Genomic DNA, 24,537 nt, shown 5'->3' with positions numbered 1-24,537 from the left:
ATTTTGGAAGAATTCACTGATTTGTTGTGGTGTTTAGTGAATTTGGATCGATCTGTTGATATCCCATAAAGCCTTGGCACATGTACATTTAGGTTTAAAAAAAAAAAAATTGGATCTAAAGAGGGAAAAAGTTGCAGTGCAAAATTGAGTAAGGCACAATTTTATAAGCAATGTTGCAAGGAAAGATTCTGGAAGGTTATCAAAGAGATCGCTGATTGCGGTATTTAATAATAATGAATTATTCTGTTGATATCTCAGCTCATGTACATTAGAAAATATTAATGATTCTAAAAAACAAGAAAAAAAGGAATTAAATATAATAATTGCATAAAGTCAACTAAAATCTTCGGTAATGTATTTTTATATATATATATATATGTTACTGTGAAGTCCAAAATTGGAGAATGTCGACAAGCACAGATAAGCTTTGGTAGAAGTCGAAACAACAAGCCGCTTCTATTTGTTATACTCTCATGCAATGTTAGGTTAGGAAAAGTAAGGTAAGATTTGTCCCTGAGAGAAGTGTACATCAAACTCTTCATAGAGTATTTTTTTAATTTAAAATTTGGTAAAACACTATTTGTATGCTTGCTAATTAGTTTTTGGACAAGTCGCGAGTTTTGTCAAGATAATAAGAGAACAATATGAGAAGTTTTAATGTCGATTCTTTTAGTCAGTTGGCAACTAGAAAAATACCAGTTTTGAGTTCAAGATGGTTAATATGTGTAACTAATGAATAGTACTTGCTTAATAATATAGAGATAATACTCCATCAAAGGATGACGTAATTTAGGCATGCCCAAAAAGTTTATGCTTGCTTCAGACATGTTAACTTGTTTTAGGCTTTCGTCTTTACGTGCAGTTTGGTATGGACAAAAAGGAAAGAGGTCTATTATCTTAAGTGTAAACTTACTAAAAGAAGAAAGTCAAAACTTTTGTTCAAACTTTTATTGTCAGTTTAAAATGTTTAAGTTTAGTGAGAACTTGTAGAAAACAGAGCCAACAGACCTCCCGCGGTTCCCACCGACAGCACGTAGTTCCTATTTTTACGTTAAGGAAGTACGATTAAATTGGTGAAAATTTTTTTAAAATACGGTAGAGCGTCGACCGTCAAAAATAATCCGAGCCCATATCGGAAAAGCGATTGTGCTTAGTAAGGAAATAATTTTAAAATGAGTCGAGAGCTTCTGGTTGTAGTGTTTTTCTAACATTGGAAACACAGATTATGTAATAATTATTGTTGGCAAAGGCTTTCCGGAATTACTCTCCAAGGTCGAAATTTTTCGGACGATCGAAGCTCTACCGTATTTATATGTAAAGTTCATTAAAATGCCACCGCGTCGATACGAAGACGAACGGTAAAAGGATACACGCTGGGCGTAAACGATCGCATCACGTAAAAGGAAGCGACCGTGATGAGCATTAAGTATAAAGCGTTGTTGTAAAAGATGGAAAACGTGGTCGCTTCGTAGTCGGCCACTTCGTTCTTCTTCCATAAAATTCTACAAAAAAAGTAATAAAACAAAATGAAAAATTACAAGACCCTCCATCCGTATTCTTCTCGGGTAACAAAATTGGGTAAATTATACTAGAGCTCCGTTTGCTGATAAACAAAACTACTGCATCTTTGAACAATTATTCCAAAAAATACAGTGTGATGATATAAATGACAGCATTGATGCTCTCTGTGAACTTTTATATACTAATCTTGTTTTCCCACAACCAGCTTTCTACATATTTTACTGTAGCATTAATTTAAGTATCTACACAAGAACGTAATAATTTCCATACTCATGGCACCGATCGTGTGATCTAGACTATTTGCTTACAGTGCAAAGCATTTCTCTAATACCGAGAGCTCCATTTTTTAATTTCCAGATGGCCTTGTTGTCAAAGGAAGAGTCGAAGCCTATCTAGCTCGAGGTGGCAGTCACTTCTCGATTTGGCTATCTACTTTGAGGAGAAAAAAATATAAATTTTGGTACTAATAGGTGTGAAAAGAAACATCTTAAACCTGGTGTTGGAGTAATTTTATCCGTTAGATCATCCATTGACTCAAATTTCTATGTTCTATTCGTGTATGGCATACGCTAAGAAACATAACATAGAAGTCTCTTGGGATAAAGCTAGATTTACTACACCTAAGTCTATGCTAACAATTCGATAATCTAATTCAAACAGAATGCGGAAATTTAAACATGATAACTATTTTTCCAACAAATATAATTTAAGACATCCAGTTTCTTTTGATCTGTTTAAATCCTAGATATAATAAATTTCGGCTGTGGTATAACTGGATAAGCAATACACCAGTTGGGAAAAGGATACTCTTGTTGCAACACGTAACAATTGCACGACTCGTGTTTAGCCCGAAACAGTGAAGATGGTGTGCAGTTCCAGTAATTTGCAAGCCGGCAAGTCGACGAGAAAATACAGATTTTACCCATCGGTCGCCATTTCAATGGCGATATACTGTATATTTTACATTGTTACCAATAATATACTTGAAACTTTGCATTTTTGTGGGAAATCGAACATATTTTTAGACCTATCTAAAAAATCATCTAATTAGTCTGGAAACGGGGACCTAATTCTTGCATTCTGTGAAAACGGATAAGATTGGCTATAATGTAATTATCTTAATATTTGCCCGAAACTAAAATCGAAAGCTTGATCAAACTCATTGCGATTTATGGACTTATAATAGATTTACTTAAGTAGTATATGCTTCCTATATACAATAATATTTTGACCGAGCAATGCCGGGCTTTTCTGCTACTATTAATATATTCGTAAATAAATAAATTTGATTTAATATAAATGGGACATGATACATTACCTTTCGTCCTTCTCCTTTTTAGACATTTTCTTGTCGTCTGCCAATTTTTTCATAATTTCTCTTGTCACTGCCTCTTCTCTCTTTACGGCGACCCTAACAAAAACACGGCAAATGATGATTTTAAATCGACTACGCTAATCTCTAAAATTAAGAATACTTATTTGGAGATGAACGAAACAAAACTTTTCTACAAACGAAGACCTACCGTTGGAAATCGTTGTAATTTAATTTCTACACAAGTTATTTCTGTGTAAACTTGACAATACCAAGGTATGCATTTTGCAAGATTAAAGACAAAAATACACTCTCGAAACTAACTTAATTAGTCCCGATTAACTGAGACCCTATATTATTTGACTTGTGGAATAATATTTTGTCAACGTGATACAGTACCAAGTTTAAAAAATTTATTCGGGTGACTTCTCACAATCACATACTTTAAAAACTTAAGTGAAAGTATTTATAGATGTATTTATATTTATGCTAGTAGCAGTTTCTTGGCACTTTCGTGCACACTACTACTTTCTTGCGCAAACTACTTTCGCGCACAAAACCTTTGGATAACCCTCTCCACGGTGTATTGTGCCTATGGAGCGGCCATAGCTCCACGGACACTTGTTCGTACTTGTAATCGGAAGAGGGTGCAGTTTTAAACTCCGATTACACATAAACCTGTGGATTACAAACACAGATACTAACACATCTTCAAAAACAAAAGAAATATTCTTGCATCCATTGTCGAAATACATTTAGATTTTCTTGTATAACAAATGGGAACGAGTGTCAAAATTTCTGAAGTAATTTCAACTCTTGACGACATACCATAGACTTTCGATATTACAGATTCGATCTGTTTCTTCCAAGACACACATTGGAATGAAAATTGCATTCTCAAAAACTAAAGAGTACAATACTATAAAAATGTTTTTTGCAAGGCTTGCTTTATAGTGGACTTTGTTTTTATTAATAAAAATTGGGAAATCTAAAACCACACCGCATTTAATATTTATTTATATATAAATTTACTGTTTGAAAACTTAATTCTGACCAAAAATCATCATAATTCAGATCGGCATACAAACTGTCGGTTCGTCCCTTTTCGGTAACTATTCAAACGGTTAATTAGAAGTCGAACATATCTCGACTTTTGACGAAAGTCAATTTGTTCGACCAATCGCCTTTTCAAAGGTAGCGTTCAAAACCTTTTCGACTAATCACATTCTAACATAGTTTGTCTCGTGTACTATGATGCAAATAACATTTTGCTTCGATTGTCTTACAAACCACTATTAAAGAACAAAACAAAGACTAGTGCAAATCTTGGATACGTCTTTAATAGAATATAAAAGAAATATTTGTCATTGTCACTACCCAATTTTAAAATCATCAAGTTGTTTATGCTTAATTGATGCCTGGACTTTAACAGTCAATTAGGTCATAAAACCAGATACCTATTATACTGTACTTGGATAATGCAAACCAATCTATCGATCTTTGTTTCTCTCCATACTCTATGCCCTACGAGTTGGCACTCGCCAAACGCAACGACGACTATACTTCACGTGGCTATTGGTGGTAAATCACGTGGAGAGGATGGTCTCTTTACTGTGGGTTCCTCTTATCTTCTTCAATAGCTGTACACACTAATTGAATCTTGTTAACATTTATAGTAGCGTGTCAGTTACTGTATGAATTTTTATATTATGTAAATCAATATTTTCTCAGAATCCTATACATGAATTACTAACTATAAACATATACTGAAATGTTGAAATAATACTCTGAGAGATTTTCAACAAATCACAGATGAAATGTTAAAAAATAATAATATGTTGACAAATAAAATACTCACTTATGCTTAAGCACAAACTTCACATTCTTATAGGCAAATGCTACAAGCCAAGTACTGATGAGAGTGATGACAGCAAACAAAGCAGCAGATTGTACGATATCCATCTGATGAATTCTCCAAAATAACCCTAAAAATAATAAATTTGTAAATGTAATAATTATAAATTGCAGCCATCATTAATACACTAAACGTAGAATATTTTCATTAAGTGACGATATAGACCAAACGTCGGCATCCTTTCGTCGATGTCGTGCCAAGTTATAGCGTTATTCTGGGTGCCGACACAATTCTACCAATTTTGATATATATATTATCAAAATTGGTCTGGTTAATGGACTTCAAAAATATATAATTTTGAATTATGTTCTTGCATGTGAAGCGAATGCACGATATGTAGATGACAACATGGAGCGTAAATGCATGCGGGTGCAATATATACATACAAGCAAGATATTCATTTTTAATATACCACGGCCTACACTGTATTATGGCTTCCATTTAAATGTGTAGTTAATAATTAAAATACGATTTTAACTATAAGTCTATTCGATTGATGTGCCGTTGAAAATCGTTCCGCATGCCACGAGTTGCCGACCCAATATAGACAATTGTAACCGTAGGTCGGCTATCAAACACACATTCTATGTGAACCATCATTTGATTAAAGAGAATTGAATAATAAGCAAAATTTTATTATAAAATGAAGGATTTATATTCACTTTTCAATGCAAAAACGTAGTTAAGTTCACTATTTTATACTTTATTGGAGATATTAACAACATTTATATCAGTTCAAAAGCACTTTTGAATCTTTTGACTTAACAAGTATATGTCCACCGAAGAAATTATATAAATGTCAGATATACACTTTTAAATTTGAATCTCTTCCAACAAACAATCACCTCAAGCAGACCACTACAGGCAATTTAAATTTTAAAATGTTTCTATATTCCATATCCACCGTGACCAAAAGCTGACTCGTGAGCCATACGCAGCTCTTCTTGACTCTTATCGCAGTTCCCATTTAATTATACAATATTACATGTTTAAGTAGCATGTTTCGAGTTAATAAAAAGAAATTGTGTAACTATACAAAGCCACAATAAAGGTCGAGAGGAGCTATAGTTTGGCCACCGTAGTCCTATATGATATTTATATTATTTCTTCTGTGGATGGTGTATCTGATGATGAAAATGAACCAAAAAACATGAAAGTGTGTAAGAACTGATGTAAGTATTAGCGAGGTCGAGGCCGAAGTTTTCGACGCAACGTACACGTTTTTGCATTTAAAACTTCGGCCTCGACCTCGCTATTGTTAGTATTCTCCTATAAAACAGGATGCAGTGAATTTTTGATAATTGAAGAAAAGTTTTGGTTAATAGTAATGTAAGTAAATAAAAGCTAGTAGGAATCAAATGAGTTTTTATGTCAAAAAATATTTTCAGACATCAATCTCAAAGACTTACTAAACATGAAGTAATTACGTCAAATTAATGTAATTTAAATTCTATATATAAAAAAATATAACCAGAAATTCATTTTGTAATGTGTAAGTATGACGCAACTGATTTCTTGAAATAATAAAATCAAAATTTATCATTTTCACAAAAAAAGTTGTTATGGTAATAGATGCCATTGCCGCTACTGTTGCCTCGGACATCGGAGTTTTGCGGGTTAAAATTACTCTTCTATTGCTCATCCTCCCGAATTTTAGTGGTATTTTTCCAGTTTTCTATCGAACGTACCCTGTATAAGCATTAAGTAACAGCTGAACGACCAAGTCCTTGCCAAACACACTACTTCTTGTTATATCATTGCAGTTAAGAAGCATGAAGCCTGGATAACACATTGTCAGAGATGGCACAGAATATAAGGTATATATGATTTTCCCCTACAAAGAGTTTAGTGGCTCTGGTCAATTCTAACTCTGGACAGATAAATAGATAGAGAGATTTAGACTATAGATGTATAAACTTTACCATGATGTAAAGATGACAGCATACAAGTATACCAGGTTGAGGCTAATAGACTTCGGGATCTCAACAATTACAATGCTATTAATTACTTCCGAAAAATCCTGGTGAGAAAAGCAATCGACATTAGACAGATTCTTTAACCCCCACAAATAAAAAAACACGACTAATAAAAATGCAAGACTGTGTATATATGTATTTTTATTATTACATATAAGTAAATGTAGTAAGAAAGTACATATTTTTTTATTTTTTGGGGTCTCCAGAACAAATTAATCAAATTCCCATAAAAACCTATGGTAAATCGATAATCGGTTAACGAACAATTCGGATAGCAAAGTCTTGGAACGGATTATGTTTGTTAACCGATCACCCACTGTATAAGCATACCCATTTCTCTGGAAAGAAAAATGTAATTCTGACATGTTCTCTACTTAATACCAGCTCAGATGTTGTCCAGGTTAACGAGATCTTAGAGTAGACAGAGGCTCGTGTTCAAAAAATCTGCCACATTCTTCCTTGGCTATCATTGGGCAAATACAATACTAGCCCATTAGCCCGAGTATGACAACTAGCTCCCAATATACATTCACCACTTCACTCACACACAAATGGATAACATATACCAACTCAAAGTACTTCAGTGACAATGTAGCCATTGGCTCTCGGGGCCAGAAAGCCACACCAAAAGCCAAAATGGACTTAATAAGGTACAGATAATGAATTTGTTAATTTCTTAACAAATATAGTGTGTTAAAGAAAGTCGATAGCCAAACCAATCGACGACGGGACTAGCAATTCAGAGATTATGGGCAGCGAGATCACCTCGCATCTTTAGATGTCACAACACAAACCATTGTTGACATTAATGATGATTTTACTCATTACTAGCATTTGAAATTTTCTATAAAACCCGTACCTACCGCGAAAATTAAGCTTTTGCCATTTTATAATAGTTAGAAATATAAAAAGTTTTTTATCATCATAACAGATGGCACCACCAAAATTTTAAACGTTGCCGGAAAAGTCGAGCAACTCGTTGCCGATTTATTTTGTAAAGTGATGTTTTGGTTATGGTTGGTGGTGACAGAACATTTTGCTTTTAATATACATACAAAATGTTGCTAAGTAAATTAAAAAGAATAGATATTAAGCTCAAACGCACAATAGCATATGTATCTCTCAATATCTTTGAATAGAATTACGATATACCGTATTTTACGGACTATAAGACGCATTTTTTTCTTCGAAAAATTGCCTCCAAAATTCAGGTGTGTCTTATAGTCCATAGCATCTTATAGTCTGTAAAATACGGTAAATACATTAGAAAGTATAAAAGTGCCCAAATTGGCTTATCAAATTTGTTACTTTTATTATACAAAATAACCACTTTGTAATGAATGAAAAATAGTACACTCAAATAAAAGGACCTCCTATGGGCTCCAGAATAGCTCCTATATTAGCAGAACTGTGCACGATTGAATACGACAAATACATCAGTCATATACCAGAAATGTAAACGATGGTATTGTTACATACGAAAGTAATAACGTTAATATCGACCAGTTTGGCAACCCCCGATTTAGCAGTTAGTTTTAATAAAATAGACCTAGATGTACAGTTTGAGATAAAAAAAATAGAATAACAATACGTTACCATTCTTAGACACTGTAGTAATGAGAGAAAATGATGGTCTGAGAATAAATAATGGCACAACTACCTAGGTATTAAATAATACTAACAGTGAGTAGTGTAGTTCAAAGGTAGTTATAGTGTAAGTGAAGTTTGAATGGTGGATAATAAACAATGAAAAAATAAGTAAAAGATAACTAATAATGATTTTTGTACGAGATCAGATTTATTGTTAATCTAATGGATGAAACATGATTTTATAGATATTGGCTTGGCACATAAGTTACACATATGTATTATTACTTTAGTTACTCTATGTAATTGGTAATACATGAATGTGTTAAAGTTTGGTGCACACCTTCAACTGGAAAAGGTAAAATGATTTTATATGGATAGTTCGTAATAAAATTACTTTTAGACTGAAGTATATCATAATTATCAGGTGAATTTGCTCTAAGTATGGCATAATACCATGTGACCATGTTAACAGTGAATCAACTAAAAATGATAATTATGGCTCATAGATGCATGAGAACATAAGACCACAAGGTTTTACTACATCAATATTAATGAAACAACATATTTTACATAATTTGATGTGTGTATAATATAATGTTAAAATGTTCACCATGTAATCTGTAAAGCTGTCGACAGCTAAGCATATGATTTAAATATTTTATTGGTTATTGGTTTTTATCATTTTATTATTATTATTTTAATGATATTTTGTGGTTTATGAACGTGCGAATCTTGTAACATTGTTAAATATTTTTGCCTTACGTATAATACAGTGGGTGACTGGTTAACGAACAAATCAGATAACGAACACTTTTGCAAAAGATTTTTATGTTTGGACAATGAACATCTCACACAACAAACAGAAGAAGCAGCGACGTAAAATAATGAATACCAATTGGTCCTCCCTTGTCTTCGGGCAACAATTTGAGACTTTTCAGAAAGTGGGAGAAGTCGACATCGACGCTCAACCTGGTATATACCGATCGGATAGTATTCCTCCAAACTTTGAAATTCTCCCTTGTAATTCCAGCCTTTTATTTTTCTGACAGAAACAATTCTTTTACAGTATTTGCGAAAGTGGGGTTTTATTTTTGAAAGGTAAGAGTGGGCAGAAGATGTCTGATGTTGCTGGGCGGTATGGCTTGAACAGATCTACAATAAGTCATAGTTCAATCTTATCTAAGAAAGATACAATATAATCAAGAAGACTCAAGCAGCTAAAGGAGTAACAAAACTACATCTGAGAAATAAAGAACATTGAAGAGCTCATATTGAAACCTGAAACTGACCTGACGACAGAACAATGCCAAGAACTCTCGAATGAAGAACACCAAGAAACTTGGCAAGATGTTTTCTTCTGAAAAAGAGGATTAATGCCGGTATCTGCTATTAAAGATGTTTTGAAGAAGTGAAGGATGTCTGAACAACGGTCTTAGAATGGCATCCAAACCAGGTTGAGGTTAATAGACTTGGAAATCTCTACAATTACAATGCTATTAATTACTTTTGAAAAATCCTGGAGAGAAAAGCAATCGACATTGGACAAATTCTTTAACCCCCACAAATGAAAAAAACACGATTAATAAAAATGCAAGACTGTGTATTTATGTACAGTAGAGCGTCGTTTATCCGAAAGCCGATCAACCGAAACGTCGGTTAACCGAAAGCGTTCCGGTCGGACTGTGTTGTGCCGAATCGAACGTTTTTGATACTAGATTAACTTCCAAAATATAATTTTTTTCTTCTTATATTTTTCAATATATTTATTTTGTTTGTACAAAATAAAGAAATAATTTTTAATGATACAATAGCCACGATTATTGTTTTAAAAAATTTGTTTGGCTTAACATCAACGAAAATTCAACGCAAAGCGACACGCAATGGAGAAAAATTTCGACATTGGATAGTTGCGAAAAAATATATTTTTTTGCACATAATCAGTTATCCGAAAAATAAGTTATCCGAGCAACCCCAGTCTCCAATTGATTCGGATAAATGACGCTCTACTGTATTTTTATTATTACATATAAATAAACATAGTAAGAAAGTATATATTTTTTATTTTTTGAAGTCTCCAGAACGAATTAATCAAATTCCCATAAAAACCTATGGTAAATTGCTAATCGGTTAACAAACAATTTGGATAGTGAACAGTCTTGGAACGGATTATGTTTGTTAACCAATCACCCACCGTATACGATTGCCTAACTCAGTGTTCCACAACTGGTGTGCCGTCACATGGTGAAAGGTTTGATGTGAACTTTTACATGTTCTGTTCATTTCAAGTTTTATTTATATATTTTTATCACAGTTATGTTTCTTATGCTTGTATTTCATTCTTTGCCACAGAACTGATGAAATAAGATGATGTTTGTTTATTCTTTACTACAAGCCATGCATTTTTATGTATTCTAAGGAATTATATGTAAAATAAATTTGCTCACAGGTGTTGGTGTCTGTTTAATAATAATAGGTTAGTGGCTATTAATAATATCACATCATATGTTTTTGAGGAGAATAACATTTTGGTGCGCCGTGTTGGGTTATGGGTGTGCCACAAGTAGAGAAATGTTGCAGAACACTGGCCTAACTGATTAGGATCATTTCACATCAGAGGCCAAAATGCATTTTAGAAGGCATGTAAGGCAATAATGGTTTCAATTGTGTGGTAATCCTTCAATAAAATTATATACTGTGTATTTGTGAAAAGTATATTATTGTATTACGTGGTACAATCCAAAAGTTCGGGAACTGCAGTAATCTATGACAACAAAAGCATGTATTTGAAGTTACAGCGTATGAAATGGATTCTACCAAACCACCTCTACGGTGTTCAGGTTAATTTCACCCTTGTCATGTGATTAAACCGTAAGTGCTGCTGTTTTTTTCTGGAGATAGTTACCTTTGTTCTGCGACGTAATAAAAGTGGAGTTTCAAGAACAACCTCCAACATTAAATTTTGTCAGCGTTTAGGTAAAACACCTACGGAGATTTTAAAATTGCTAAGAAAGGTGTATGGTGATTTTACCACGGTGAAGACGAAATGTTGGAGGTTGTTCTTGAAACTCCCTTTTATTACGTCGCAGAACAAAGGTAACTATCTCCGGAAAAAAACAGCAGCGCTCGTGGTTTAATCATATGACAAGGGTGAAATTAACCTGAACATGTAGAGGTGGTTTGGTAGAATCCATTTCATACACTGTAACTTCAAATACATGCTTTTGTTGTCATAGATTACTGCAGTCCCCAAACTTTTGGATCGTACCACGTATATATAAAAAGGGATTAAAGGCTAATTGATAAACAAACATTAATAAAACATAAACACCACACTAAATTGTCCATAGAAAGGCTGAATCTTCATCATAAAGAGGGAAGACTAATCCTCACAGAAATAGTAAATCTTTACTACAAACATAGAGACACTACAAGTGTTTTTCTACAGAAAACAAATGCAAATCTTGATGACAAAAACAGTAGTTCACCATTAAATCTACAACACTGACCTAAATTTAATACAAGATACAAAAAACACACACTATGAAGCAGTGCTGAAATCAGATGGAGCTTCATGGTAAGCATTCTAACAATCTTGACAAGGATAATGTTGAAAGAACAGCTAACTGACTCATGGAGGTTGCTTTAGAGAGACAAGTTCATAATTGCCATGCAAGACCAGATCATAATTACAAAAAAACTACAGGAAGCAATTTTAAAAGAGACAGAGAACATTTCCAGATGACATTTGTAGGAAATGTCACATCATGTACAAAATTAGATTGTAGCACATCACATAGGATTGTAAGCCATTTAACACAGACTGACTACTTGCGAAATATCAAATATAATACATTAAAAGCTTGCACACAAACACAGGCTACTGTACACCCAGCAACCATACTACAAATACACACCTCAGATAGTCATATAAAACAATACAAAATATACTATGAACTTGCTGCCATAATCACAGAACAAACGATCCATCACAATAGACCAGACATCACATTCATTGGCAAATAAAATAAAATCACATCTAACACAGACATAACTGTTCCAAACACCCACAATATACAAAATACATACACTGAAAACGTTAGAAAATATTCAAAACTCGCCCACGAAATAAAGCTCTTGCGGCAAATGGATAGAGTACTTATTGTACCTGTGGTCTTTTCATGCACGGGTGTCGTATCACAGACAGACAGTACACAGAAGTTTAAAAACATTAGAGATTCATTGTAAAACATCGCATTACAGAAAGCAGTCATATATGTCATACGCAGGTAAATGGCGGGAGTAACTATACCTGCGTATGACATATATGACTGCTTTCTGTAATGTGATGTTTTACAATGAATCTCTAATGTTTTAAATATTTAATCTTTTCACCACTTATAAATCTAGTAAATGCATATTCAAGTAAAATAGAACTTAATTAAAATCAAATACAGTAAAAGCATTTTATCTCCTCTTCGGTATCGTTGACACTGAAATTTTTTGCTCTTTCAGAATCAATGATAATGAGATTAAAAACTTTAATACACCTTCAACGTTATAAATAAGTTTGGAACATGATTAAAAACAAATTCACCTGTCTCTAGAAGTGGATAATATTCTTTAGCTTCTAATATACAGTGATTATCAATGTAACAATAAATCTCTCCTTAACAATAAGAAATATAGTTCCTATACAATTAGTGTTAGCTTTCGGTAAAACTTTTCTCGACCGAACAATATCCTCTATTGCAGTGTTTTTCAACTAGGGTGCCGCAGCACCACGATTGGGGTGTCGCAAAGTTTAGGGCCGACACTAAAAGTAGATTTTAAAAAAAATAGTGAGACGATTATTTTACATGTAGGTAATTCGACAAAATTCAATGGACTTAAATTTTGATTTTTAACACGTAGAAATGCATTTTTTGCATTAAAATGCTACTTCATACTGTCAATTTTTAAAATTTTTCTTCTCGGGAAGAGAGTCCCCCTCCCTGGACCCCGCCCCAGCGTTGCGCATAATATTCGTTTTTGCAAAAGATTCATCTGGCCCATTAGTCTCCCCTTATTTAGATTCTAGATCCGCCACCGGTCAAGGGTGTCACAATTTTTTTCTTTTTCAATCAGGGGTGCCACTCAATGAAAAAGGTTGAAAAACACGGCTCTACTGTGATAAATCTGTTTAGCATTACATTTCTTTTTTTACTGTTCTTATAAATACATGTATTATTCCTTTCTCTACAATGATGATAAAGCAGTGGATTAAATTTTATCATCGCTCATTTTTGGAATCAAAACACCGTACTCCGAATACAGCAATTCTATCGCAAACATTAATGCAATCAATAGGCATTTTTTTTTATTACTGTGTAAAATTAATTATCATTTTTTACTTTGTTTGGTTGAAAAATTAGCTTTTGAGCAAAATTGTTTCGATAACATTTAACATTAAACAATGAAGGAAACCAGCTTTAACTTTTTCTATGGCAGTTTAGCACTTTTTGGGCTCAAATCTATCATCTCCGAGTTTTTCAAAAAACTGTAAATAATAGTAAACCTGCACAGTCGAAACCCAAAATCTGCCAGAACCCGATCTTAGTAGGTAAAAGTAATTGTAAAAAAAGCCTCTTCTACTTTTACAATTAGCATAATCTGCAACACGTAAACATCCTTATATAATTTCTGGCAGAACTTTATTATATAAATGAGTTTAATGTAATAAAGTACGGGGATACCTTAATGTTTAAAACTGCTTTTTGTAATATTTTATTGAGTTGTTCGGAAAGTTTATAGCAATTTTTCTTAGCCAACAATTGAGATACTGGATGAAGTGAAAATTATTAGAATTGTATGAATCAATGAATATTAAGAAAAATGATGTCCATTATTAAACAAATTAAATGTCCATTACAAAAAATCCATTAAGATTATGGATGTTCTTGTGTACAAGGATCTGTTACACCAAGGGAAGAGAGAAAAAAAAATTCCCTCAGTGTAACAAGTCCTAGTTCATAAGAATGTCCAAAGATGACAAAAGTATAATATATGTAATTAAGGACCAGAAGCACATATCAACAGAAACATGTGAGGTTTATGATGAAGATGCCATAACAGTTCACTAAATTTAAAGTGGGTAATTTCAACATCGAAGATGATCCATGCTCAGGAAGACCAATCATTATTGAAGAGAACCGGATCAAAACATTATTGGATGACAACCCTCATACACAACTTGAGAGATGATAGACATATTGAAATTGTCGAACACTACTGTATTTCAATTGAAAAAGCTCGGATATGCGAATCATTACATTTGGACACCTCATGACTGAACAGAAAAGAATTTGTTTGATTGCATCTCTATTTGCAATTCTCTTCAAAAACAAAATGAAATTGACCCTTTTCTGAAACGACCAGTAACAGGTGATGAAAAGCGAATCACTAATAACATCGACTGGAAACTATCCTGCGGCAAGAAAATCAAATCACCATTAAAAGCTCCAAAAGCCAGTCTTCGTCTGTCGGTCATGCTCACTGTCTGGTGGGAGTGGAAAGGAATTCTGTACCACCAGCTGCTTCCAAAGAATCAAACAATCGATTCTGATAAGTATTGTTCCCAACAGAATAATCAAGATAATGTCAGACTATATACAGTGGTGCCTCATATTACGTACTTAATCCGTTTCAGGTGAAAGTCCGTTAAGTGAAAAGTTCATTATACGAAACGCATTTTCCCATAGAAATACATGTTAAAACGTCTAATTCGTTCCGCTGCATAAAATAACCGTACTGTACCATTAAAAAAAAATGAAAATGGAGCAGTCGCCAATTATGCCGAGTAGTCAGATGTTGTGAGGAGGAGATGGAGGAACACTTTTTTCACACATTCATACAGACACACACTTTTTACACATGCAGCAGGTCTCTTTTTTATTGTTTTTTAATCGGAGTCAGATTCAAGAGAGGCTACCGGGGCTTGCAGGGTCAACTCCTCTTGTTCCATCCTTTGTATTTTGGCAGCCGGCTTCTTGAAAAACATGTCCAAGGTGGTCTGTTTCTCTCTCTTCTTCAACACCTGTTGGAAATGACGGGCAAGGGTGTCATTGTAGAGATCATTGATCCTGTTGGCCTCAGCTGTGTTTGGATAGTGATTGTTGGTAAACTCCTGAACCTCTCCCCATTTGACAAGGAAGTCCTTGATGGCAGCAGTTGAAATTAGTTGATTGGATTGCTCCTCCTTGTCGTCAGATGAAGCTTTCCTTTGAGCTTCATCGTGTTTCTCAGCCAGAAGTGCTTGGAACTCTTCAGTTGTCAGCTCTTCTTGGTGTTCCTTCAATGAGCTCCTCTATATCCTCCATTTCCACTTCCAATTCCAACTCTCAGGCCATCGAGATGATCTCCTTCACCACTTCTATATCCTCAGCTGGTTCTTCCTGGGTCCATTCAGGAACAAGCCTCTTCCAGGCTGAATTGAGGGTCTTCTGCGTGACTTCTCCCCAGGCCTTCTGGATGAGTCTCACTGTCACAAGAACATCAAACTTCTCTTTCCAGAACTTTTGGGACAGTCATGTCTCCACAAAGCTGACATTCTTCAAACACATTCATGAAGAGAGCTCTGATCCACAGTTTTTTGAAGTTGACAATGATTGCTGATCCATTGGCTGAAGGATGGCAGTGGTGTTTGCTGGCAGATACTGCACCTTGATGAAAGGATAGCTTTCTTCCAGGATGTCCTCCAGGTCTTTTGGGTGACCAGGGGCATTGTCCAGTATCAGTAGGGCTTTGAGTGACAGCTTTGTCTAGCAGGTATTTCTTTACAGCAGGAGCAAAGGTTTCCAGGATCCATTCCTTGAAGACAACCTGGAATTTTGGCCCAGGCGTTTTGGTTAGACTTCCAATGGGAGGGCAGGTTGGACAAAGAAGAAGAAGGAAAAAAAACAGCTTACTCTTCTGCAGCCAAAGAGCAACTGTTTTCAACAGGCTCCCAAAATACCTACATCAAGAAGCTATTCTGGGAAGCCAAGAAGGGGAAAACATCTAAAAAAAGTAGATTGTCATTAGCAACGGCAAAAGAGTGGAAACATCATTCGCACTTGTTCGCAGAAAGTCCGTTGTTCACCTCACGTATCTGCCGAACGGAAAGTCCATTGCTCGAGTCACATAATGGCCAAACAGAAAGTCTGTTGTTCACAGCGTCCGTTATTCGAGGCATACATTATACAAGGCACCACTGTACTTCTTTAAGAACTTGCCATAAATTATTGGAACTAGCTGAGATGTTTTACCCTACTCCATACTCTCCTGACCTTGTTCCATCAGACTACCATTTGTTCCAGGCTCTGCAGCATTCCTTTTGTAATAAGAACTTTAGAAGCTTTCTAGTTTTTCCCACAAAAAACTAGAAGTTCTATGAAGAAGGTATTACGAAGCTTCCCTGTAGACGGCAACACATCATAAACAATGGTGCATATGTAACTGAATATAAGTACACTTTTAGTTTTAACACTGTTTCTTTTATTTCTCCCAAAAAAAAAAGCTACTAACTTACCAAACAATCAAATAATAAGTATATTCTCAAGAAATTATAATTTAGAATTAGCTTATTTTTTACTTTTATAGTTTTAGTTTTACTTAGTTTATTTTTTCTTTCACCTTTACGTTAAGCTCCTAATAGGAGCATTATCCTCCAATCTTCTATTATAGAACTTTCTGATCTTATTTTATGACGATTCTTCTACTTTGTATCTTTCTTTGCATATAATTAACTACAATTGATTCTCTTTTCAAAAAATTACATTTCAATATATTCTGTATTAGCGAGGTTGAGACCGACGTTTTCAATGCAAAAACGTGTAAGTCAGACATTCGGCGCCACTTTCCTGTAAGCCTAGAAGTTTGGCAATGGAATTTGGAAAGTCAGTGGAATTATGCTTGACATTCCAAAGCCCACTGCCAAAACTTCTAGGCTTACAGGAAAGCGACGCCGAACGTCCAACGTACACGTTTACATGTTGAAAACTTCGGTCTCAACCTGGCTATTATCTAATTCTAAATTTTTATCATCAAAAATCCATACAAAATGGCTAAAAAGACTCAAGTTAAATCTCTCTCTCTCTCTTTTTTTTTTTTTTTAATATTTTACCATAACTAGAGATGATAAACATTTTGTGTGTCAATATGTGGTTGAAGAAGATGATGATAGTGGTAAAAATGAAAAAACCGTGAAAAAAAATAAACACTTTCAATAGGAATGCCTGATGATTCACTTGGTAGTGATGTACTTCTGGGTTAATATGAACAAAACATACTTTTAAATAATTATTTAGACACAGGAGCCTGAATCAGAATTGGACTTTCTAGAATTCTGAGTTGAAGTCAGAGTCAGTGTTAATCTACCACCTCCACACAGTCCTGGTAGAAACAATATGCAATAAAATCACTTAAATCATGTCCTAGAGGAACTACTAATACTATATATATTCTTTTCTAACATTGTCTAACTTTGTAGAAATAACCATATTTGGAGTCCGTGTTAAATGAGGAAGGGGATACTTTTTAAAAAACTTCCACTATAACAATAAATCTCTCTTCAGCAATATTTTTTCTTGTTCCACTAACTTGTAAGTAGTGTTATGAAGGGATTTGACTGTATATAAATATAATTCTTCTGCTAATGCTTCATAAACCATAGTCCAATTTTTAATAGCCAAACATATTTAAAAGTAGAATTATTTTTGAGAAACTAGGGCTGTCATTATCATCCAAAATACACCAATTTCTAAATCATTTAGTTAAAATTCAAACTTAATTTCTAATTAATTTATTAGAAATCATGTAATGCTTATTGACAGAACTCAACTATTTCAGAATCAACTTTTTATTAAAATCGAATTTGCCAAAACTGTCAGTTAGGTCTACATATATGGTTGAATCAATATCGTTTTTAACTATCATTATCATCAGATTTAAGTGACACACCATTTCGGCAAAATTAACAAAAGAAGAAACAATAGAGCTTATTCTTACGGATGCAAAGAACAGCACCATACAATATTCAGTTGTAGATATATTTTAAATGCTGTGCATCCCGAGAGGCCACCAGTTGATAATAGAATTATTGGTAAAATCTTTGCTCATTTCAAATATTTAATATAACTTATATAATAAACTGTTTACAGGCCCGACTTTGGTTGCACCATATACATATAGCAATATAAGTTGTAATATAACAAACGTTAATGGAAATTTCTCGATTTGCGTCTAACACCGGTAAAAGGTTCCGGAAAGTGTTGAATATAACATGCATTAAGAGATATTGTCTTGGATCGTTTGACATCCCCAAGATACTATATATATATATGTATATGTACTGTACATATATATGTATTAACTGCATGACCAATGATTTTAGCAAGTTGAACATCTCAACCCATAGTTCTGGAATATCAAGTGTGGGAGAGTTGTATGGAAACATTGATGTAATAAATAGAGACTCCCAAATGAACAAGATTCTCCTATCCCCATAGCATTTTATAGTATTTGCAGTTTGTTTAAATTTTCTTTTAAACTTTTAATGTTCCATGCTCGTGCGCAAAGAGCAGTTTAAAAATGTGTTCTTTCTCTAGATTTATAACATTCGATTTGCCATTTTACCTGAAGATGATGGTTATATACTGTCGAAAGTGCTCGTACTCATTGATTAAACATATTTACCAGTAACGCCGATAGACAGTTTCTTTTATATTTTCATTTATTTTTAGTAAGAAGCGTCACTTGTTGTTTTTACCTGATCATTTAGAAATGATGGCATCCTATGAAACATCAAGAATTGAATTTTGACACTTCACAGAAAACAAAATATTTGGCTGAGATTTCTGGCTTTTCTGGTAACATATTTGATTGCCTTTCAACTCACATTTTGTTTTTACATAAGAATTCTTCTATGCAAAATTTCATGTCAGTGAGGCCAATATTGTTTATTATATTATATTATATTATATATATAATATAATAAACTAAATTGGCCTCACACACACACTTACGCAATATTATATTAATATAATATTGTGTGTGTATTTGTGTGTGTGCATATAGTGTCCTTTGTGTACTTTTTCGGATTTAACACACTAAACACTCATTCCCTAGATGAATTTTCCAAATTTTCACCTTAATGTTTTTTGACAAAAAACAAAAACAGAAATTTAGACCTACTGTATTTAGTACTTTGTAACGAGTTATAAAAGTTTAATGAATTATTAACATTGTTTCACCATCTTGTGATAGTGAGGTCACTGTATTCTATACTTTTGACACCTTGTCAGCCATTGCTGGATTCAGACATTGATATCATGTCAGTTTTAGAGGTTCACAATAAATTCTGCAGTCTAGACAGTATTCCTGTGCACCTACAAACCTGGACATTATTGCCTAAGGTACAAAATGCAAAAGGAAGTACTTAATGCAAAATAATCATCATCATATTGACAAAAATATTTATTTTTCAAACATTATTGTCAATAGCATTGTCATTTCTGCAGTTTTTAAACTGCAATGAAGACACACCAAATTCTCAACAGGAAACAAACAAGTATCCTTACTTTCAAAAAAACATCTTAAAAACAGTTGTCTTTTGAAAGTAAAATACCCTTACAAATCACAAGTTTATCTTTGTGTAAAATATGTCTACAAGTGCCTATTATTTTGCATTATATTGAGTCAAGTCCACGTAAGTCGTCATAGGTATAACTCGACATCGTTGGTTAAGTAGTCAGTGGTCTCGGCTGACTTGCATAGGCATTAATGTTAAAAAAACTCTGGTTTACTCGACACTGTTTAACTCGTCACCACTGGATAAATCGACATACTTTTGCTGTCCCACACTCGTTTAGACATCCGATAAGTCGACTCCTCTCCTGAAAAAACGAGTTCACACCGCACAGTGCGGTGTAAACTCGTTTTTTTCTGGAGGGGAGTCGAATTATTTAATTTATACATATTAATAAAAATGCCTTAACATTTTATGTATTTTTATATATAAAATAATAACAGATAAACAAAAAGAAAACATACAATCTATATCAACGTCACAGCAGAATCCAATTTTGCATTTTTTTCATATCAAGCATTACTTGTAGCACCTGTTTTACATTTCTGTTAGAAATGAGTGTCCAAAAGCTAACAACGTCGCTTTTGGACACGCTGAACGAAAAATACGAACTTGCGTCTGAATTTGAATGTAAGGAAACTTCGCAAGCCGAATTTGCAAAACAAAAAATCCTTCCAAAGACAACATTGGTGGGAATCTGAAAAGAGGAAATTAAGAAACTTTTTCTTTGATTTTCGTCGCGGCTGTCTCGAAAACACCAGAGAAAGTCGCCGTACAAAGATGTCGAATATGCTCTGGTACGTTGGCTAAAGCATATTCATTCATCAGCTCTTCCTGTTTCCAGACTGATACTGAAATAAAAGGTGATGGAAATTGCTAGGGTACTTGGAGTAGAAACCAACTTTAGTGCCAGTGATGGATGGTCAGAGAGGTACATTGCACTACTGTATTTTCCTAATTGTAGTATTGTGGTTTTTTCGACTTGGCTTTAGTCGTCGTATTGGATAACTCGACACATTTTCACTTCCCCTTGGGGTGTCGACTTATGCGGACTCGACTGTATTAACTAAATTTCATTATTTAACCATGCATAATCATTTTCTGGAATAAATCAAATAATACATTTAAAAAAATAATAAATTTTGAAGCAATTCAAATTTAAATACTCATACATAAAACTAGTCTGGAATAACCATTGCATTTTCCTAATTTAATTGTTATTCAATATTTATGTTTTCATCGAGAATAAAATATACAATTCAATTTTTTCTTTTAAAAACTTTTGTAATTAAAACAAAATTTGTATTAGAATATTTGCATAATAGATTATTACTACTATTTGTTCCATGGTCGAAATGAAGTGCACACATAAAGATTATAATTGATCGATTTGTTTGATGCAAAATATTAGGGCTCTATGGCCAATCAATGGAACCTGCCAGATGATGGCGGCGACCCAGATGTACCGATGACTAGATTGCCATGGTAATAAAGGCTGGCCTTTATCACCTCAACCATCCAACCAGATTACAATCCTGCATTACTTGGGATATTGGTTACCATTGGCTCAAGAATTTTCATACCAGCCAGGAGATAAAGTATACCAAAACAGATGTCCATAAATTACATAACAAAGATATGAGTGGATGAGTATGCAGGTAATTGTTGTGTTAGGAGCTATCCATAAATAACATCTGCATTTTTCTTGAAATTTTTACTCCCCTCTCCCCTTATCCAAGTTTCTGTAATCCTTCTCTTCTTTGGACATCCAACAAAACTTAACCCCTCTTAAAAACTTTATCACTTTATGAATGATAGATACCGTAAGTAGAAAATAAACATACAAGAAATTTTGAAATAAAAATAAATAAATGCATAAACTATATAAAATTTAATAAAATATTATTCAGTGAAGTTCAACCACTCCCCTCATCCAACTTGTCATAAACATCTCCCTCACTTGTAGTGTGAACATCATTTATGGACAGCCCTTACAAGGGCCTGACATATCAGGACATACAACCTCAAAAGTTTCCTGGGGATTTTTCTGACCCGTTCAAATTCAATCCCGGGTCCCCCAGAGCGGTGGGCTGCCACCTTGACCACTCGGCCATCTGGCCATAGTCTCAACCCTTGGATAACAATTTATTTTTGTTTCCGAAGTATCATATAGCAAACAATACTGTTTATCTCACCTCTTTTGTATGTTATATGTGTAATTAATGAAATAATGCAACATTCTGTACTCCAAGCTGCAAATTACTCCTAGTACAATTAAGAGAGTCTACCAAGGATACGAATTACGTAAGTTCAGGTACATGCAACAGCATTAAGATGCATTACATAGAGGTGAGATAATAGTTGAGAAGGATAAAAATAGTTACATACATTATAATGATCCCAAACCATAATGGGCACGATTTAAAGGCTCTCCTTATTCAGGTCTAAAAAATAAAGCGACGCAGATACGCCAAAGTATCCAATGGCCACATTCGGCAGACTCGACAGTTCCGGAGCTGTCGAGTATTTTTCTGCCGAACACCCTCCACAGCGGCATTGTTTTGGAACATGTTTGGTACTTTAACATATTTAGTAGCATCTTTCATTTATGTTAACCAAAACCGACCAATGACGGCCACTTTTTGTTCCAACGCATACATCACTCGTCGTTCGGCAGATATAACTACGAAACAGCTACCAATCGAAACACCTTCGCTCAGTTACAACCGTCGACTCTGCCGAACGCAGCCAATTCTTCTACTCAGATAAAAACGGCATGCAAATTCCTCTTATCCCAGTCATCAAACCGGCACGTAAAGGATAATAAATAACAGTTAAATCTGTCATTAAATACAGTTTAATAAAAGCATCTAAAAGAGCAAAATTATAAACAAATCAAGTCATTACACTGAAAAAATATATCAAAATAGCATAACAGAACTTTATCCATCTATATGATTAATCATTATTATATTAATTCTTCTCCCAATTCGCATTATACGGGTAAAAACAGTAAGATATTCTCTTTATATAATTACCAAAGGATTTACCATAGATTTATCATATGCTATCATCAGCCATACAAAGCACGTGTCAATCCACTTTAACTATATCAGCCATAAAACTAATAATTACGTAAATTCTTACATATTGGAATGGCCGAAACTATAAATGCATTTCCGTAGAATAACGCCGACGACTTGGTCGAGACGTTTCGGCTGAAATCTTGAAGTAAAAGCTCTTCCTCTTTAGTAAGCTTCTTTCCACCCGCCATCTTGTACGAAGACACGTCACTAAACTGTTAACTTCTATAAGTAATACCAGGTAGCGTGGCGTGTGAAAAATCGATATCGGTGTGGTAAAGATTTTCTATGGACGTGTGTACTCTGCGTGGATAATTAATAAATATTAATTAGAGCAAATGCCGGTTGTTAAAGTAATAAAAAGAGTGATCTATACGTGCGTAGCGGCTTAAAAATTATCTGGGGAAGGCGGTAGCGCGAGCATTTGTATAAGATTTGTAGAGCGTTTTCTATTGCCATGTGTTTTTTTTGAATAAATGAAATATGTAATATGCTTTTTGATTCACAAAAAGTAGTCTTGAAGGTTCTATTTTCTGTTAATAAAATAACTAATCGGGCCCTTTCCCTCGCTACCCGACCGTCCCATTGTGGGCCCGGCCGTACCCATAATAAGAGGCCCTCTTAGTGCCAACAGGGCGGAAAGAGATAAACCTCACGTTCATGTCTTGTGTACCGGAATCTAGTAAAAGAACTCAGTTCAAATCGTCATTTTAGTTCCTTTTCTCATTTACTCAAATAAAAATTCTTTAATTTTTATATAAAGTTTGTTCAATAATCCGATTGAACTTTTGAAATATTTTTAATCAAAAACAATATAGGAATTTCGGTATTTCAATAAAAGTCCGGCCGTTTCTGCTCTACGAAAGCTATAATTGAAAGACAAAAAATCGATAGGTGAACGAATCAATTTTTGTATTTCAAGTTGTCGCAGCGTATATGTAGCTGTGTACGCTGCTACTTCTTTACTATAACGTACTGTTCTACTGTTCTATTTAAAATACTGTTCTGTTACCATACGGTTATATATAAAGCAACGTTTTATCTTGAGGAAACCGTGTTTTATGTTTTCTTTCTTGCGAAGGCACAATGCCGTGACAGTAGATTTAAAACACTGGGCAAATTTTGCCCAGTGTTTTAAATCTACTGTCACTGCATTGTGTCTTCGCAAGAAAAAAATAAAGCAACGTACTGTAGGCCTATAAGTTGCTGCATAAGTGTATCGTATATACCAATAATCCTGATACTACATGAACTGTGCATGTATTGTTGATGTATATGAGTTGCCTTCGTACAAACCTTTAAAAAACCCCTCTGTTAAAAGTCAATGAGAGTAATTTAAAAAGTAAATATTCTAATCATTCTAATGTACAGCATGTAGATGTTTATTATGGTAATTAGTACAGGAGTAATCAACTGAACAAAACAATAAAATCACATATGAAAAGTAAAGTATATACACTTATAAGTATATATGTTTAAGTTAACAGAATAATTTTGGATCTTACACAAAACAAATACATAAATTCATAAATACAGTA

At 34.0% G+C, this 24,537-nt stretch overlaps 1 protein-coding gene across 1 annotated transcript; it reads right to left on the bottom strand.

Annotated features, from left to right (window-relative positions):
* Window positions 1-933: 933 nt before the first annotated feature.
* Window positions 934-23,204, bottom strand: LOC136986531 (translocon-associated protein subunit gamma). The gene is made up of 5 exons (XM_067284084.1): window positions 23,064-23,204; window positions 4,692-4,818; window positions 2,840-2,932; window positions 1,371-1,502; window positions 934-1,040 (listed from the first exon to the last, which is right to left on the bottom strand). Exons 1-5 carry the CDS (start codon window positions 23,188-23,190, stop codon window positions 974-976), a joined length of 546 nt encoding a protein of 181 aa, XP_067140185.1. The 5' UTR covers window positions 23,191-23,204; the 3' UTR covers window positions 934-973.
* Window positions 23,205-24,537: the final 1,333 nt, after the last annotated feature.

Source organism: Centruroides vittatus, unplaced genomic scaffold (genome assembly GCF_030686945.1).
Source record: "Centruroides vittatus isolate TY-2023 unplaced genomic scaffold, ASM3068694v2 contig_1213, whole genome shotgun sequence".
Classification (NCBI taxonomy): Eukaryota; Metazoa; Arthropoda; class Arachnida; order Scorpiones; family Buthidae; genus Centruroides; species Centruroides vittatus.
The sequence above is the reverse complement of the archived record's forward strand: the minus strand, read 5'-3'. Positions and strand labels throughout refer to the sequence as shown.

Coding starts and splice junctions, on each gene's coding strand:
- LOC136986531 (XM_067284084.1), bottom strand. CDS start 23,190: ATGGCGGGTGGAAAGAAGCTTACTAAAGAGGAAGAGCTTTTACTTCAA. Junction 4,819..23,063: donor AGTTTCGGCCATTCCAATAT/GTAAGAATTTAC, acceptor TATTATTTTTAG/GGTTATTTTGGAGAATTCAT. Junction 1,503..2,839: donor AAAAAGGAGAAGGACGAAAG/GTAATGTATCAT, acceptor CTTTTTTTGTAG/AATTTTATGGAAGAAGAACG.